The sequence below is a fragment of the Myxine glutinosa genome, chromosome 2 (genome assembly GCF_964187855.1).
Source record: "Myxine glutinosa chromosome 2, kmMyxGlut1.1, whole genome shotgun sequence".
Taxonomy (NCBI): domain Eukaryota; kingdom Metazoa; phylum Chordata; class Myxini; order Myxiniformes; family Myxinidae; genus Myxine; species Myxine glutinosa.
Window position 1 is genome coordinate 101,278,014 of NC_136262.1, and position 18,895 is coordinate 101,296,908.

At 43.9% G+C, this 18,895-nt stretch overlaps 2 protein-coding genes across 5 annotated transcripts in view; one reads left to right on the plus strand and one right to left on the minus strand.

The window, feature by feature from the left end:
• The window catches only part of NAA35 (N-alpha-acetyltransferase 35, NatC auxiliary subunit), a 161,087-nt gene extending 153,162 nt beyond the window's left edge, over window positions 1–7,925 (minus strand). For 2 of the 4 annotated variants that reach the window (XM_068107648.2, XM_068107645.2), the window contains exons 1-2: window positions 7,623–7,898; window positions 7,349–7,456 (exon numbers count right to left, since the gene is read on the minus strand). The gene's annotated coding sequence lies outside the window, so the exon portion shown is untranslated. Of the gene's footprint in view, window positions 1–7,348; window positions 7,457–7,622 lie in introns of all 4 variants that reach the window. The other 2 variants (XM_068107647.2, XM_078771364.1) reach the window with 2 other exon arrangements.
• Window positions 7,926–8,127: 202 nt separating this feature from the next.
• AGTPBP1 (ATP/GTP binding carboxypeptidase 1) overlaps window positions 8,128–18,895 on the plus strand; it is a 131,707-nt gene continuing 120,939 nt past the window's right edge. Inside the window, exons 1-2 of the mRNA XM_078772616.1 lie at window positions 8,128–8,303; window positions 14,897–15,018. Coding sequence (XP_078628742.1) covers window positions 8,272–8,303; window positions 14,897–15,018 — 154 coding nt within the window. The 5' untranslated portion in view covers window positions 8,128–8,271. The remainder of the gene's footprint in view (window positions 8,304–14,896; window positions 15,019–18,895) is intronic.

Consider the following 18,895-nt stretch of genomic DNA (forward strand, 5'->3'; position numbering starts at 1 on the left):
CGTTTTGCAGACAAACACTGAGTTGAGCCATTATTCTGTGTCTTGAGGAGAGGGAGGGATTGAGGGAGAGAATACTTCAGAGAGGGACTCGACAAGGCACAACCAAGACTTTGAAGGAGACTGGTTGGAGAGTTCAGCCTTAAGATCAGCAAGGCGATGTTGTCTGGCTTGTCTCAGGATGGACACATCTGTGTTCCGAGCCTTATGGAGTGACTTCAAGCGCCTTCAGTTTGGCCTTCCAAGTCGAGAAAGCAAGCTGCTTGGTCACAGCTGTTTTTACATTTGTCGACTGTCTGATATATTGAAGAGGGAGGTGGGAAGAAGAAACATCAGCAGTGAAAGAAGGGGTTTGTGTAGCACCTGGGTGAGCTTGGATTGTGGAAAGGCACCATGGTAACGGATTGGCACGAAGAACATGGTGGTGTGCTTGAATGTTGATGCTCTCGGGGAAGATAGGAATTGGCATTACAATGCCACCTTTGAAAAGGCAGTGCTTCTTCAAATCTTCCTCCCATGATGATAACACACCATCTTCAGTGATGGCATTGCAGTGCCCATGTCTACTTTTACAGATGTTGAGGCTCTTAAAAGAGCTGATTGACAGACGGGTGATGATGGAACAGAGGGAGATGGTATACAATTGAGGAGAAAATGGGAAGGAATGAACACGCAGGCAGCATAATAAGTAGGGACGTCAAAAAAAAGGGAACCGAGTGGGGAACATTAAACAGGAAAAAACGTAAAACACATTAAATGTTGAAGAGTGGGAGTGGACAAGGGAGGATAGTTATTGAGATGAAATGGTTAGCGACTTGACATTTTAATGGAGAGAAGCAAAGAATGTGATTGGACAGACTCAGCATGGCAACTTCACAGTTGAGAGAGGGATACAGTCGTGGTGGTGAGTATTTAGCTTGTATTTGGGGAGGGAAACAAAATATGATTTGGGAGCTGTGTGAGTGTCCTGGTAATACTCGTGAGGGACAACACTGAGAATGGCAGATGGGGCAAGATCAGAAATTCAGCAATGGAAAACTGCTGGGCCACCAATCTGTGGTTGGGGGTGAACTTCTATTGAGCAACTCCAATTAGCTTCAGGGCCTTGGATTCCTTGCTTCCAGAGGCAAAAAGTGAGATCTAGTAGCATCAGCCCACAGGGGACTTCCATACTCCATGACACTGCAGATGAGGGTTTTGTGTACTGCTAGAAACCGAGCGACAGAGGAATAACAGCTCTGTCGGGGCTTACAAGGTACTTCCCTGCCCTGGAGGCCAGATTGGTCTGCGTAGGTATGTGATCGGCCTAAGAAAGGTCAGGACCAATTGCCTGTCAAAGGCATTACAATGACTGCACCTCTTCCGAAGGGTGATTGCAGAAATATAATGGAGAGTGCTGTGTAAAAAGAACTATGTGGTCTTTATGTAGAGGAAGAGTACGTGTGTGGGAATTCGAAGCATTGACTGACACAATCAAGGTGATTCATCAGCTTTGTATTTTTTCTATATCACAGACAACGATGCAGCTGCAGCCTGCATCATTGGTGTGGGAAACTTTTTCGCAAAGAGAGGGTCCATTTGCAATGTGATAGTATCAACTTTTCCAAAGGGGCTGAGAGGCCATAATCATGTAAACCAGAAACAGGATAGGCCTCAAGACATTGCAATTATGAGAGACACTTACCTCGGAGGAAAGGGCAAGAGATAGAGTCCAATCTAGGATAATACATTACTTCCGTTCATAAAGAAAATGTACCACCCAGTTGAGGAGAGCCTTCTGCCTGTCATGAGATCTGTCCATCATAACACATCTATCTATAATTCCAGTAATCTCTGTCTGTACGTTTGTACGTTTGTACGTTTGTCTGTCTGTGACCGCTGTTTCTCGACAACCACGGGTCCGATATACTTTTAACTTGCCAGGTATATTGCTGGGGACCCGAGGATGTGCCTTTTCAAGGTTTCATATTAATCGGACAATTACTTACCGAGCTATGTCCAAAAAACGATTCAACCAATCAGAGAGCAGCGAACGATCGCGTGTGCCGAACGTGGCGGGCACACTCTGCTTCGGATGGCACATTTGAGAGCGTATTCATTTATTTCACGTTTGCAAACTATGTTGGCGTTAAACTATGTTTTACAACTAATAAAAACGAATTTGCGATTCATTCGCTTTCCTGCGCGTTTGTGCACGCGATGGCGATTTCTTTACCAAACTCCGGAAGCCGTTCGCTTTGGACCAAACCATTGCATGTAAATAGAGGGGGGGGGATTGTCACCACTCGCAAGCCGTTCGCTTTGGACCAAACCATTTCATGTAAATAGAGGGGGGGGGATATAATTTTAGATATAGATATAGTACGGGCATGCCCTAGTATGGATAAATGCCAGCAATAGCCTGCCTTCCACTGGGGCAAGATATTGGACAGCAGAGCTGGAAGGTCAAGGAAATTTATTTGCTGATTACTGTACCCTCTGATGTAACATCCCTCATCTCGTCTTAGGTCATCCGCCATCCAAAACCGTGACCTTCTCTACCCCTGTTAATCCTCCCCGAGCCCACCTCTTTCCAAATTTCCAGTTTTCCCTTCCTGAAAGTTTGCTTCTGTATCCATCGTCTTCACCCCATGTGTCCGCCCCTACCCCTCATTCTTCCTACGTTATTTGTCCAAGTCTCCCTTTATGTTATTCCTCAACCCTGCTGTTTGTTTGATTTCCCTCTCTCTTTCTACTGTTTTGTCCTGATCCATTCTATGTTCTAGCTCCTCCACGAGTAGCGCCTTTGTATACAATATTTTTATGCGAGAGGCCGACAGTGCAATAATGAGAGAATCAAGAAGAAAAAGACATAAAATGTCATAGCCCCTGTGGTTTTGGTAATTTTGCTGTACAGGGTTAAAGGCCGTCAGTCAGCCATCTTTGGTTGGATTACAAAACAAAATCTTCTGCATATGTATACTCTCATATATTGTCTTTGTGCAAAGTTTAAACAAAATCAGTCCATGCATGTTGAGAAATCTTTGGGGACACGTTTAAGTAACCAAATGGCCACCAATCAGCAATCTTGGATCTGATCTCGAAAGAAAATACCGTGCATATGTAAGGCATCATTCATTATCTGTGTGCCAAGTTTGAGAAACATTGGTAAATGCATGTCCGGGAAATGGTTGAGGTGAGGACGTGTTCAACATCGGGTTTTTTACAACTAAAATGGCCGCCAGTCGGCCATCTTTGATCGCATCATGAAACAAAATGATGTGTATATGTGTACCATGATGTGTATTGTCTTTGTACCAAGTATGAGCAAAATTGGTCCATACATCTCCGAGATATGGTTGTGGACGGATGGACTGACGAGACCCAATCCATAAGCCCCCGTTTCAAACCAAGTCCAACGGCGGCTAATAAATCGATGACAGGACTGTTAACTTTGTGATGGCATTGTGATGGCTCCTGGAAAATGGCCAATGAAATAGACAGTTTAACCAGCATATGATCTGATAAATACTTACAGTACTTGTAACACTTCATCACCTGCTGCATAGGTTGAAGGGTGATCTTTAGAACGATGTAAAACATTTCCATTAAACCAGCAAAGATGGTCTTATGGCAGAAATTTTGCTCTTCCATTAATCCAGACACCCCTCTTCAATCCATTTGGAGAAGAGCGAAATCCAAGCATGGAATCTAAGATAGAGGAAGGAGCATCCCCATGCTTGTTTCCCTCAATAAAACCTCCTCTAACATGGAAAGGCTAAGGCCCTTGGCAACCACTTCTCTGACCTTATTGGAGAAAATAACTGACAGTGAGTCCAAATTGCCCAAACTTCAATACGTGACCCAACACAGAGACACCCCCAATGACTGGCATCACATGACTTCCCCACTCATTCTCGACCTTTCTCTCTGGGAAGTCAAGCAGGCTATCCAAAAGTCTAAGAACAGTGGCACTGGCTCTAACCTCCTAACCTTCCACATGTTCAAACACATGGGTGACAAGGTGTTGGGTGTATTTCTTGAATTATTCAATAGGGTTTGGTCTTCAGGGGAACTGCCTCATGATTGGAAACATTCCATAGTCATTCCGATCCCTAAAGCCAGAAATCAGTACTCGTACCACCCAATTGCCCTTATCTCCGTTGCATGCAAACTAATGGAGAAGATGTTCAACAATCGTCTGTTTTTCTTCTTGGAAAATAATAACTTGCTGTACGAATCCCAACTTGGATTTTGTAAGGGTCCTTCAGCAATGGACCATATTGTCCTCCTGGTGAATGAGGTCATGAAATCGCTTAATAATCAGGAATTCCTCCTCGGTGTCTTCCTTGACATTCATAAAGCTTACGACATGGTCAGAACAAAAGGCCTCATTTACAAGCTGCACCATCTCGGAATTGGAGACAAAATGTTCAGGTGTATCTGGGACTGACCAACAGCTCATTTCAGGTAAGAGTGGCCAGGTCCTTTCTCCCATTTATCAATGGAAAGAAGGCATCCCCCAGGGTAGTTGTCTGAGCCCCGTGCCCCTCAACATTATGATTAATGACGTATCCTCCCTCTCGTGGCTTCACGGCAAGATATTGCTTTTTGCGGACGACATTGTTCTGTTGGTCCGGCCGGAGTAAAAACTTAGGTCTCTCGACAAGAAAAATTCAGGCAGATATCGGCTTGATGGAGCAGTCGGCCCAGAGATGGGGGTTTAAGTTATCTTGCTCCAATCAAAATTTGTCATTTTCTCTCGTGATAAAATGATTCAGGAAACATCCATATTGGTCAGTGGTTCCTCCCTCAAAGCATCATTTGAGGTGTCCTTTCTTGGTATTGTTTTCGATAAGGGGTTAACTTGGAGCTCTCATACTAAGAGGCTGGCTGTCAAATGCGCCAGGGGCCTAAGTTGAATTTGAAGTCTCTCAGGTACATTCTGGGGTGCTCACCAGGAAAGCCTCCTCTTGTACAAAGCCCTTATTCGTTCCCATCTCGACTACAGTATTCAGATCATTTTGGATATGTCAAAGACAATCTTCAAAAAACTTGAATCCATTCAAGCTAAAGTTTTGCATATTTGTTTGGGTGCTTTTGTCAGTAGGTCAAGGAACAAACAAAAGAATAGGTGTTGCTTGTCCATGTAAAACACAATAAAAGTCACAGCCCAGATAAGAAATGGTCGACAGCAAATTGTACTCGTAAATATCGTGCCGGAAAGTGTGCGAGAGGAGCGAGTCCAAATGGGTGGACAGAGCGAAAGATAAAGGTTTGTGATCAGTCAGGACAGATAATTGTCTGGCCTCCAAAAGTGGCGGAAATGCTTGATGGAGACGTATACCGTGAGTATTTCCCGGTCAAAGGTACTGCACTTGCGCTCTGTTGGCTTCAGCGTTTTTTGAGAAAAAGGCCAATGGACGCCAGTCGGCATCGATGAAATGGTGAAGGGCCAGGTCCACCCCGACCTCAGACGCTTCTACCATCTAGTGAGGTTCACTATGTTTTTTCGTTCAAAATTTTTGGAGATTAGCAAAACTACATTTTTGGAATATTCAGAGCATGAGGAATCCAAAAATTAATGTTGGCATTTGCGAAGACACCTTTGCGAAAATGACACTCAGGACAGTGATGAAGATCTGTAAAAGCATATTCCTGAACGGTATAGACCTAGTAGATCCTGTGTATAGGACTTATAGTTCAATCTGATACTAACAAGGCTGCTTTCTTGCTTTATAAACCCATACCTATAACTTTAAAGGACTTGCAATATCATCATGTATTATGTAATAGTTATATCACAAATATAAAGACAATGGTTTTCAATTACCTTTGTTTGTTGCTTTTCTATAATCCTGAGCACTATTTTGAGGCCTTTATTGGATTCCTTGACCCAGAAACATAGGATTAGCATATTTAATTAAGTTTCTAGGTTGACTAGAAGCCGAGATCGCGCAAAATATGTATTTTATGGCGGCCATTTTGAAAATCTAAAATCTGTCTCTGCAAATGCCAACATTGATTTTCGGATTCTCCATGCTCTGATGATTCCAAAAATGTACAGGTTTGCTAATCTCCCAAATTTCTGAACGAAATTATATTTGTTAACATAGTGAACCTGACTAAACTGGCATGGTGGTGGATTGAGGCATCAGGACTGAGGCATCACGAGTGAGGCATCAGGAGGGAGGCATCAGGAGGGAGGCATCAGGAGGGAGGCATCAGGAGGGAGGCATCAGGACTGAGGCATCAGGAGGGAGGCATCAGGAGGGAGGCATCAGGAGTGAGGCATCAGGAGTGAGGCATCCGGACTGAGGCATCAGGAGTGAGGCATCCGGACTGAGGCATCAGGAGTGAGGCATCCGGACTGAGGCATCAGGAGGGAGGCATCAGGACTGAGGCATCAGGAGGGAGGCATCAGGACTGAGGCATCAGGAGGGAGGCATCAGGAGTGAGGCATCAGGAGGGAGGCATCAGGACTGAGGCATCAGGACTGAGGCATCAGGAGGGAGGCATCAGGACTGAGGCATCCGGACTGAGGCATCAGGACTGAGGCATCAGGACGGAGGCATCAGGACGGAGGCATCAGGAGGGAGGCATCAGGACTGAGGCATCAGGAGGGAGGCATCAGGAGGGAGGCATCAGGACTGAGGCATCAGGAGGGAGGCATCAGGACTGAGGCATCAGGAGGGAGGCATCAGGAGGGAGGCATCAGGACTGAGGCATCAGGACTGAGGCATCAGGAGGGAGGCATCAGGACTGAGGCATCCGGACTGAGGCATCCGGACTGAGGCATCAGGACTGAGGCATCAGGAGGGAGGCATCAGGACTGAGGCATCAGGAGGGAGGCATCAGGAGGGAGGCATCCGGACTGAGGCATCCGGACTGAGGCATCCGGACTGAGGCATCAGGAGTGAGGCATCAGGAGTGGGGCATCAGGAGTGGGGCATCAGGAGTGGGGCATCAGGAGTGGGGCATCAGGAGTGGGGCATCAGGAGTGGGGCATCAGGAGTGGGGCATCAGGAGTGGGGCATCAGGACTGAGGCATCAGGACTGAGGCATCAGGACTGAGGCATCAGGACTGAGGCATCAGGACTGAGGCATCAGGAATGAGGCATCAGGAATGAGGCATCAGGAATGAGATATCAGGAGTGAGGTATTGGCCAATGCGTCTTTGATGGTGTGGAAGTCTGTCAAGGTCCGCCAATCGGCGCACTTCAGGGTGCTTTCCAGCTGTGAGTAACTCAATCAGCAGCTGCAGTGTTGTGGTTGCGTTTGGAATAAATCGGTGGTAAAAGTTGATGAGGCCCAACAACTCTCGCAGTTTGCGTTGATATGACGGTAATGGGAAATCCCGAATAAACTGCACCTTCTCCTGGAGCGGATGGATTCCTGAGTGGTTAACACAGTGGCCAAGGAAATTCAACTCCAGGACACCGAATATGCACTTTGTGGAATTGATGACGATGCCGAAATCCTGCAAACGGGTGAAAAGGAGACAGGTATTGCTGATGTTCTGCGGGTGTGTTGGAAATTAGAATATCATCTATATACACGGAGCAGGAGTGTAATCCCAGGAGCATCTGATCTCCAAAAGTAGCAACAGCAGCACAATGCTCACCTCTGTCCGTGTATCCACATACCTGCTATTACAATTCTTGAGGAAGATAAGGCGACTGACGTATGGCCCAGGTGAACTCGTCGCCCTTAGTTGTGGGCCTCGTCATTTGCCCTGAAGCTGGTACGAGCACGGTGCTCTACACTGACGAGCATTAGCACCGAAGGTCACGTGGGACCAACACCTGTCTGGAGTGTTCACGGAAGGTGAAGGCGTTGCAGAGCATGAAGCTCCAGGATGAGCCTGTTCTATGGTCCGACATTTCTGATTGTAGCTGTGCTGTGGTGGAGGTGTCACATTTAGCCCCGGTCGGTGTAATGAAGCTGGTGGAGCGACCTGGAAATGTGCAGCTGCTTGGTTATTTTGAAAGAGAGTGGGAAAACCATTTAGTATATTGGTTTACCAAAAGGCTTCTTCATTCACCGCCTATCAGGTGTGCGCACGTGGCGTATATAGAGTCTCACGGCTCTGATAACACCATCAAATGATCAAAGCTAAAGAAGAAGAAGAGTAAGGGCCTACGTCAGGCACAGTTCGTTCATGCGGGTATTTCGTAAATAAATAATTGCTGAACAGTAATTTCCATTAATAGCTCCGTTGTTTACTCTCTCCTTTTTAAAAATGTTTTTAGGGATGAAGCTTTGTCTGTTGGATCCTCATTGTGACCTCTGAGCATGACAGATCCAACCCTAAGCAGGGGGTACCGGTAAGTATTAAGAAAAGTAGAATATTCAAGTACCGGTACTGTATATATCGTATTACATATATCTGCAGAGTGTCTCAATAAAATGTAGTGATATGCACACTCGCCAGTGATATGCACACTCATACCAGCCAGTGATATGCACACTCGCCTCTGCTGTCTAGCCTGGGTTTGAACCCTGACCCAGCCCTGGTTTTAACCCTGGTTTGAACCCTTTTGACCCTTTGAGAGGTTAGACCCCTTCAAACCTGAAGACCCCAAAGACCTTTAAGACCCTTTAAAACCCCGAACCCTTTAAGACCCTGAATACTCTTCAAGATCTCAAACCCTTTAAGACCCATTAGACCTTTAAACTGCCACCCTGGTGTTTCACAGGCAATTCATCAATGTGTGTGCATTAATTGGTGGAGGTTAAAGAATAAATATCCCACGGTGTCCTTTGCGAATAGTGGGCAATATAATTTGGCATCCATTTCCAGCTCTAACATCCAGGGGGCACTGCATCAGCAGCACAGCCACGCTCCCAGCAATGATGCAAACCCGCAGGAACATGCTGCATATGAAGGAATATAATATAAATGAAATAGGGAGTTGCTCAGCTGTGCTTGTCTGCTGTGCTTTGAGATGATGTCATCCTATCATCCTTGCATTTATGAACAGTGCAATTAATGCAATCCACGTTCAGTCCATACTGACATTCAATTAAGGCAACTGCTGTCTATAGTTGGTATGTCCTGCATACCATTTTTACCTCAGAATGTATCAAACTTTTCAGGATAAAAGTATGTGAGATTATGGCATCAGCACTGATTATACTTGTTATTAACTCTCACCTGCAACGTCTTTACCTCCATCGAAGGTGCACGGAGGTTATGTTTTCACCCCTGTTTGTCTGTCTGTTTGTTTTGATTATTTGTCTTTCAACGGGATATCTCAAAAAGTTGCTGACGAATTTGGTGGACAGGTTTGGGTGTGTGACAAGGACGAAGTGATTAGATTTTGGGAAAGATCCGAATCCGGATCCGATACATTTTTAAGTGATTCTTCACCATTTTGTGACTGTGCTAAAAACAATTTATAGCATTTTTTTTCAAACAGTTGTGGACAGATTCGGACGAAACTTGGTGGGCAGGTTGGGTTTGTGGCAAAACCAAATCGATTCGATTTTGGTGAAGATCCAAATCCGGATACAAGCTAATTATTTTTTATTTTCCAAGTAATTCTTCACCATTAAGACATGGGGCCAAAACCAATATACAGTCACGTGAAAAAGTAAGTACACCCATGTAAAGTTTTGACTTTTTCAACATATTTCAACATACAGCTATTTGATCTTCATTTCAACAATATTGATAGATAAAGGTGATATAATATAACAAATATCATGAAACATTTACATTTTGTAGTCCACCATTGTATAATTTAAATAAACATAAATGCAAATTTCGCATGTGGAAAAAGTAAGTACACCCCTACATTGATCACGACTTCAAATACCTAAAATTAGAATCAGGTGCACCAGCTCAGGTGCAAATGATGAGCACATCGTTGGAGAGGATCTTGGAGGAACCTGTCTTATTTAAACCTCAGACATTTAGTTTGGTTTACTCTTTGTTGTTGAAGTTTGCGGCATCACCATGCCCAGATCAAAAGAGCTCTCTGAGGCCTTCAGAAAGAAGGTTATAGATGCCTACGAGTCTGGGAAGGGATTTTAAAAGATCTCCAAACAATTTGAAATCAATCATTCGACTGCCCGGAAGATCATCTACAAGCGGAGAAGATTCCAAACAACTGCCAACTTGTTCAGGCCAGGCTGCCCCAGCAAGTTCAGCCCGAGAGCAGACCGCAAGATGCTGAAAGAAGTCTCTAAGAACCCCAGAATGTCATCACAGGGCCTACAGGTAGCTCTTGCCACTGTTGATGTCAAAGTGCATGAGTCTACCATTAGAAAGAGGCTGCACAAATTTGATCTACATGGCAGGTGTGCCAGGAGGAAACCTTTGCTGTCCAGAAAGAACATCAGGGCAAGACGAAAGTTTGCCAATGAACACCTGGGCAAAGACCAGCACTTCTGGAACAATGTGCTCTGGACAGATGAGTCAAAGGTGGAGCTATTTGGCCACAGTACCAGAAGACATGTTTGGCGAAAACCAAAGACAGCATTTAACCACAAGAACCTAATACCAACTGTAAAGCATCGTGGTGGAAATATTATGGTTTGGGGCAGCTTTGCTGCATCAGGGCCTGGGCAGCTCACCATCATATAATCCACTATGATTTCTTCATTGTACCAGAGGGTGCTTGAGGATAATTTGAGGCCATCTGTCGGAAAGTTGAAGCTCAACCGAAGGTGGACCTTGCAACATGACAATGACCCTAAACAAACCAGTAAATCCACAAAGGAATGGCTGAAAAGAAAGAAATGGGGGGTTCTGGAATGGCCAAGTCAAAGCCCGGATGTAAATCCCATTGAGATGTTGTGGGGGGATTTGAAACGAGCTGTGCATGCAAGAAACCCCTCAAACATCGCACAGCTGAAAGACTTCTGCATGGAGGAGTGGGCAAAAATTTCTCCCAGTCGATGTCAGAGACTGGTGGACAGTTATAAGAAACGCCTACTTGAGTTTTGTTTCTGCCAAAGGGGGGAATACCTCCGATTAGAGCCAAGGGTGTGCTTACTTTTTCCACATGCGAAATTTGCATTTATGTTTATTTAAATTATACAATGGACTACAAAATGTAAATGTTTCATGATATTTGTTATATTATATCACCTTTGTCTATCAATATTATTGAAATGAAGATCAAATAGCTGTATGTTGAAATATGTTGAAAAAGTCAAAACTTTACATGGGTGTACTTACTTTTTCCACATGCGAAATTTGCATTTATGTTTATTTAAATTATACAATGGACTACAAAATGTAAATGTTTCATGATATTTGTTACATTATATCACCTTTATCTTTCAATATTGTTGAAATGAAGATCAAATAGCTGTATGTTGAAATATGTTGAAAAAGTCAAAACTTTACAAGGGGAAAAAGTCAAAACTTTACCTTACTTTTTCACGTGACTGTATATCACGATATTTCAAAAAGTTGTGGACGAGGTATGACAAAACTTGAGAGATGAGTTGGATAGGCATCAAAAACAAGCAATTAGATTTTGTTTCAGGACCAGATCCAGATCTGGCCTATCAGTGGGATTCAAAATGTAAACTGTTCAACCTGGCGGAGATATGCTCTCTACTGAGTGTCGTACTAGTCAAATATGTCTCCACCCTTTAGAAGATCCAGGAAAGGCCGTGTATCTACTTTTTTGACATTGAGTGAGAGGGAAATATATTTACCATGTGATAGGTGAAATAACAGAGGCACATGTACATCCTTGGCCATTTGCACAAAGTAAGGAATGTGTGTGTTGTGTGTGTGTGTGTGTGTGTGTGTGTGTGTGTGTGTGTGTGTGTGTGTGTGTGTGTGTGTGTGTGTGTGTGTGTGTGTGTGTACACTACTGGTCAAAAGTTCTAGAACACCTCAATTTTTCCAGTTTTTATTGAAATTTAAGCAATTCAAGTCCAGTGAATAACCTGAAATGGTACAAATGTAAGCAGTAAACTGCTTGAGGTTTAAAAAAAAAGTTTAGGTTCGCAAAAACGGGAAAATAATGTAAATTGCACAGTTGTATTGTAAAGAAAGCCTTCTTCACGGAACAAGTAATGGGTTAACAACTTACAGCTGTTCTGCAGCAATGTAAGTAAATTAAGCCTTGAAAGTTGATGCAAACAATTCCTACAGGTGTCCCAACCTCTGCTGAATACTTGATTACAAACCCCCTGTCTGTATAAAAGCAGTATTGGACCAGACTGTTATTAGACCCTCTGAAGCATTATTTGGACAATATTGCACTGCAGGAAGTAGTATATTGCTATCATAATGGCGAGAAAAATGCAATTAACAAAGGAAGACAGACAGACCATTATAACCCTTAAAAGTGTAGGTCTTTCCTTTAGAGAAATTGCAAAGAAAGCCAAGGTGTCAGTGAGTACAGTTTCCTACACCATCAAAAGGCACTTGGAAACTGGAGGAAACTCTGACAGGAAGAGGTCTGGCAGACCCAAAGCCACAACAGAATCAGAAGACAAGTTTCTGAGAGTCAACAGCTTGCATGATAGGCGGCTCACAGGACAACAGCTTCAAGCACAGCTTAACACTGGTCGAAGTAAGCAAGTCTCAGTTTCAACTGTGAAGAGAAGACTTCGAGCTGCAGGTTTGACAGGTCGAGTGGCAGTTAGAAAGCCATTGCTAAGATGACAAAATAAGAAAAAGAGGCTTGCCTGGGCCATGAAGCACCACCAGTGGACCACTGAAGACTGGAAGAAGGTCTTATGGACCGATGAATCAAAATTTGAAATCTTTGGTTTATCACGCAGGGTTTTTTTATGCCGTCGAGTCGGCGAAAGGATGGTTCCTCAGTGTGTGACACCAACTGTCAAACATGGAGGAAGAAGCATGATGGTCTGGGGCTCTTTTGCTGGACGGCGAGTCGGCGACTTGCAGAATCCAGAGTCGGCGAATCCAGAGTCGGCGACTTGCACAGAGTGACAGGCACCCTGAACCAAAAGGGCTACCACAGCATTTTGCAGCGCCATGCAATACCCTCTGGTATACGCCTAGTTGGTCAGGGATTCATCCTACAGCAGGATAATGACCCTAAACACACCTCCAGGCTATGTCAAAACTACCTTCGAGGAAAAGAACAAGATGGTAGGCTTCAAATCATGGAATGGCCAGCACAGTCTCCAGACTTAAACCCCATCGAGCTGGTTTGGGATGAACTGGACAGAAGGGTGAAAGCAAAGCAACCTACAAGTGCAACACATTTGTGGGAACTTCTGCAACAGTGTTGGGAAGAACTTCCCGAACAATATTTGATTTCCAATGTAGAAAGAATGCCTCGAGTGTGTACAGCGGTTATATCTGCAAAAGGTGGCTACTTTGCTGAGTCAAAAATTTAAATTAAATTTTGTTAAACAAAATGAATCTATGATTTTTTTAAATCTCCAATTGTTTATTTGTTTTATGCTTAATTTCAGAGTACATTGAGACATTAAACTGCGTAAATTTCAATAAAAACTGGAAAAATTGAGGTGTTCTAAAACTTTTGACTGGTGGTGGATGTGTGTATATATATATATATATATATGTATGTACATATACTGTTACAGAAACGGAGTACGGCGCTCCCCTCGGTGGGGGGGGGGGGGGGGTTAATCCCCCTTCTATTTGCACTGGCCGTCTCCGATCCTGAAGCTACCCCGCTCCACAAGGCAGGGGGGTAACTCCGCTCAAACCCCGGACAAGATGTTATTTGCTGAGCGGTTTTTAGCAGCCCGCGGTTCGAGCCATTTAACATGGACTAAACCCGATTCTCAAACGTTGGCCGAAATCGCGCCACAGGTACTCATTGGGGGAAATCACAACGACGAATGGATGTGAAGGAAAAAAGGCAAAGGTAGGAAGAACAGGGATTTATTACTAATTATGTACACAATCAAAGAAACCAAGGGAGAAGGAAAGACGAAAATAATTACAGAAGAGGAAGAAGACACAGTGCAATTCTAGCTTATCTATACAGGCTTAACTTATTACCAAGACAACACAGAAAGACAGACGACAGTCAGACTTACACGAATGGGGAATTCTCAGGCAGGAATGGTGGGAAGGATGCGAAGGTGGGACCACAGGGCACAGCAAGCGGGTCCGCTCCGGGCGGGAAGCGAAGAGCCGGCAGTTCCTCGTATTCGGCTTTACACCGCACACCGGCAGGGTCACTCGCTGCCCCATCAGGGCTTCACGCGGCTGGTTGAAACGGGGCTGGTTGAAGCGGCTCTCCGCAGAAATCTCTCTTGTGCAGAACTCAGCTGGGTCACGCATCTCCCGGGTCACGCATCTGCCGGGTCACACATCTGCTGCTGGGTCACGCATCTGCTGGGTCATGCATCTGCTGGGTCACGCATCTGCTGGGTCACGCATCTGCCGTGAAAAGGCTTGCGCGGGCGCTTATATAACGCACTTCAAGATCAATGCGCGCTCTGCCCGTGATGGTATCTCATCAGCCCTGGTTGGCTGGTGGGGGCTCACTGGCTCCACCTTTGATGATGAGGTGGTGCCCCGCCCGTGATCCGACGGCTCCTCCTCTTTCTTCTCCAGCTTAACCATGTGCGTAATGGAGGTTTTGGGGCGATTCGAGCGAGCCCCAGCCAAAGGGCAGCGAACGCTGCCGGCAATTGCGTTTTGGTGGCAATTGAAAGGGGATTCTACCTTATTTCATTTGGTGCAATGCAGAGTCAACTAATGGGAAACAGAGCCTTATACTGACATAGAATAGAGAGATAACTATTTAGAAGATCCTATGATTTTCTACGTGTATGCGATGGACTAGCTAAAGGGACGACCTTTGACCTTTATAATTAATGGAGGTATTTCCAAGGAATGACTATTATTTACAGAGGGTGATATTTACAACAATTATCAACGTGCAGGATTCTCAAATCCGCAACAATACATACATATGTGTGTGTATGTGTTTTTCAGTCTATCGCGTGTCTCCGGCATTCTGGCACAACTTGGAGACTGCTGGACCTTGCCGGACCCAATGGCAGATGAGCGGGCTCGTTATCTCACCACCCGGCTGCTGCACCTCACACGCACAGAAGGTGTAGCAAAGACCTGGTGGTACTGGTGGTACCTTAATGTGTAACCTGACCTATTGTACATTGATTTCATTTTTCAAGCCTGAAGTTGCCTGTTCTATTTTGCATCAGTGTTTTTCATTTTAAAAAGCATGTTAAAATATTAGCAAAACTAACTTTTATTCCATTTTTCACCAATTGTTCTGTTCTAAAGACACAGTAAACTAATCAGACTTGTTTGGATTCTCATATTGTCCTTCTCGTTTACACATTGGCTTATGTTACTGGATATATTGTGCTCGGTACCATTCTCAAACTCTTCGTAAAAAAAAACAAAAAAAAAAACACCTTTAGAGGCCATTTTTCCCCGCAAGCGGGGGTTGGCCTTTTTCGGGGACCGTTGGTTGTTGTTGTTTGGTCCCCTTTTTCCCCTGTTTGGTCCCCTTTTTGAAGCAATGTTTTACGGCCGGATGCCCTTCCTGCCGCCAACCCTGTTTGTCGCCTTTTTACGACACACATGGAATTACCAGTGAACTGGTACTCTTCGTTTGATGGTACGAATTATTTTCCAGCTAAAGAATGACTTTTCTGAGATTCAGTTTCTCTGATTTTATCAGAACAGATCCTGTTCATTCATAGGCTTCATATTCACCACTGCTCTCACTTCCATGCTGTCAGTATGATACGAGCTTCCTAATCCCACGCCCCACTCCTCCCCCCCGCAATCCTTTTGTTTTTCCATGAATTAATTTGGACAAAAGAAACGGCATTTTCCATTATCTGTGTGAGGGTTATTGTGCACACAATCTAATTTCAGCTGGTGTCGTTTCACTAATTAGAAATCAGAACGGTGGGTGAGCACATGTTTTTGATATGTCTCTGGTTATACTATTTTGGGCTCCAAGAGATGCTTTCCTTTTATTGGTGTCACATTTATCTGCATGAGGTAGTGGAATTGCATTTATTTTTAGTCCAACAACAAACACATCAAAAACCTGCAGCATGACGCTTGCTACTCACACTACATTATGTTGGCAGTAGCATAATTCACAACATAATTCACTGTCGGAATGTTCAGTTTTGGATCTATGGTGGTTCAGCCTTGTAATCGGCACTGGCTTGCCATTTGCCTACAGACAATTGTTCCATGTCTGAACTTCAATTTTGTTCATAAAATGCAGACCCCGCCCACTTTTCCCTTGGTTTGACTGAAATAAGGAACTATTTATTTTTCAACCTGTAACGCCCATTTCAACATTCAGATGAAATATTCTATTTTTGTTTTTCAAACTTGATACCTATGAGCTTGGGACTTGCTCATCCGTTGAGTTCATGTGCACTCATTCAAAAAACATCATCTTGTTACCTTTCCCAAATCTACTTTCCCAAATTGGCTGTCCAGTCTGTTGGCATTCTCCTCCACCCACCTCTACTCTTCTGCTTAATTCTCCAGTGTGTCTTGTGTCTCTTGTTGTCCTTCCAGCCTGTCTGTGACTTTGACTGCGTCCTTCATCTTCCTGTTCATTTTTACTCTGCTGTCAGTGTGTAGCCATCTTACCCTCTGTCATTCAGCTCTAATTATGAGCCTTGACCTCTCTATAAAAAAAAATACCTTTAATGCTTTCAGTGAGTTGCAGTCAGCGGGATGGCATGCAGTCGGCATACATGCAGCACATTACTTTGTGAGATCAAACTCTCCATTAATGACATCCTCAGAAAAAACAGCTATCCAGAATGCTATTTGTGCATAGTCTTATTGTACCCGCGGAAGGGCATGTGCATAAATTACATCTCAATGGCGAGGCCAATGTGCCAGCATGGATGCTGCACATTCCTGTGATTATAGTGGAAAGATGACAGTACTGGCACCATGCGGGAGACAGAGAGACAGAGAGAGAGAGAGAGAGAGAGAGAGAGAGAGAGAGAGAGAGAGAGAGAGAGAGAGAGAGAGAGAGAGAGAGAGAGAGAGAGAGAGAGCCAGCGAGCCAGAGCCCATGTTGAGCTGGGTATATATACCCATTACCAACTGTAATGTTATCTTCATTTTTAATGGGCTTCTGAGTAGCGTTTGTCTATAAAGTTGTAGTCTTGATCTAGGCGTACGAGTCGGTAGATGCTGTCATTGTATGATGTCGATAAATTAGTGTTTATTTCCAAACGTTTCTTCATCAAGGTATGTATTGTTGAAATGTAAATAGTTTTTGACATGAGAGTTGGAGTTTTTAAATGTTGAAAAGTTTCGTTGTTTTGTTTGTTTGTTTATTTTTATTGTCAGTTTTTTTCTTCTTCATCATTTCCTTGTCCTCTCATCGCTTATGTTTCCATCAAAGTTTCCATTGAACTATGAATATAAAGCTGAATACTTTCGGAAAGTTAACTTCAACGTTTTTTTTTTTCACAATAACCTTTAAAATCTTAACATTCCCACGGTGGTTCATCTTGTTAATCTTCCATTAAAAATTTTTTTTTACATGATCTAAAAAATATTCCTACCTTTAAGGAGGTCGTTCACAATACGTAGAGAAGTTCCATTCTTGGTTGGTCTATGGAGGAAAGAGAGACTGAGGCATCCTGTCTTGCAGCAATTCTTAGCCGGCAAATTTTTGTGCCAATGTGTTGTTTATGATATGATAGAAGTCCCACTTTATTGGAATTTAATATCATTGGATGACAATATCCGTTAGAGGGGATGTTCCAATCCAACGCACTCCAGTTTTCCTTGTGTATTTCACTGCAACCATTTTGGTACCTGCACCACCATACAGTGCCTTCAGAACGTATTCCCACCCCTTGACGTTTTTCACATTTTGTTGTGTTATGGCCTGCATTTAGAATGGATTAAATTGAGATTTTTGTCACTGATCTACACATAATACCTTATAAGGTCAAAGTGGAATAAAAAATATAATAAAATAAATAAATAACAATGAAATACATAAATATCTAATTTACATAAGTATTCAACCCCTTGAGTCAATACTTCGTAGAAGCGACTTTGTTAGTGATTACAGCATTGAGTCTTCTTGGGTATTTTTGTATCAGCTTTGCCTATCTGGATTTGGGGAGTTTCTCCCATTCTTGCTTGCAGATTTATTCAAGCTCTGTCAATTTGGATGGGGAGCGTCGGTGAACAGCAATCTTCAAGTCTTTCCACAGATTCTCAATGGGATTCAAGTCTGGGCTATGACTGGCTCACTGAAGGACTTTCACATTCTTGTTCTGTATCCATTCCAGTGGCGCTTTGGCTGTATGCTTGGGGTCATTGTCTTGTTGGAAAATTGTTGCCGCAGTCGAAGGTCTTTTGCACTCTGAACCAGGTACTCCTCAAGGATTTGCCTGTATTTGGCTCCATTCATTGTTCCCTCTATCCTTACAAGACACTCAGTCCCTGTCGCTGAAAAGCATCCCCATAGCATGACACTGCAACCACCATACTTCATGGTAGGGATAATGTTCAATGGGTGATGAGCTGTGCTCAGTTTCCGTCAGATGTAGCGATTTGCATGCAGGCCACAAAGTTCAAGTTCTCATCCCATCAGACCCCAGAACATTTTACCTCATGCTCTCAGAGTCTTTCATTTGCCTTTTTGCAAACTCCAAGTGTGCTGCCATATGCCTTTTTCTCAGGAGTGGCTTCTGCCAGGCCACTCTCCAATAAAGTTGAGTTTTGTGAAGTGCTGCAGAGACTGTTGTCCTTCCAGCAGATTCTCCCATCTCAATGAAGTAACTCTGCAGTTCTGTCAGAATGGTCATTGGGTTCTTGGTCACCTCTCTGATCAAGATCCTTCTTGCCTGGTTGCTCAGTTTGGTCAGACAGCCAGCTCTAGGAACAGTCTGGGAAGTTCCACATTCTTCCCATTTCCTATTGATGGAGCTCACTGTGCTCTTGGGAACTTTTGAC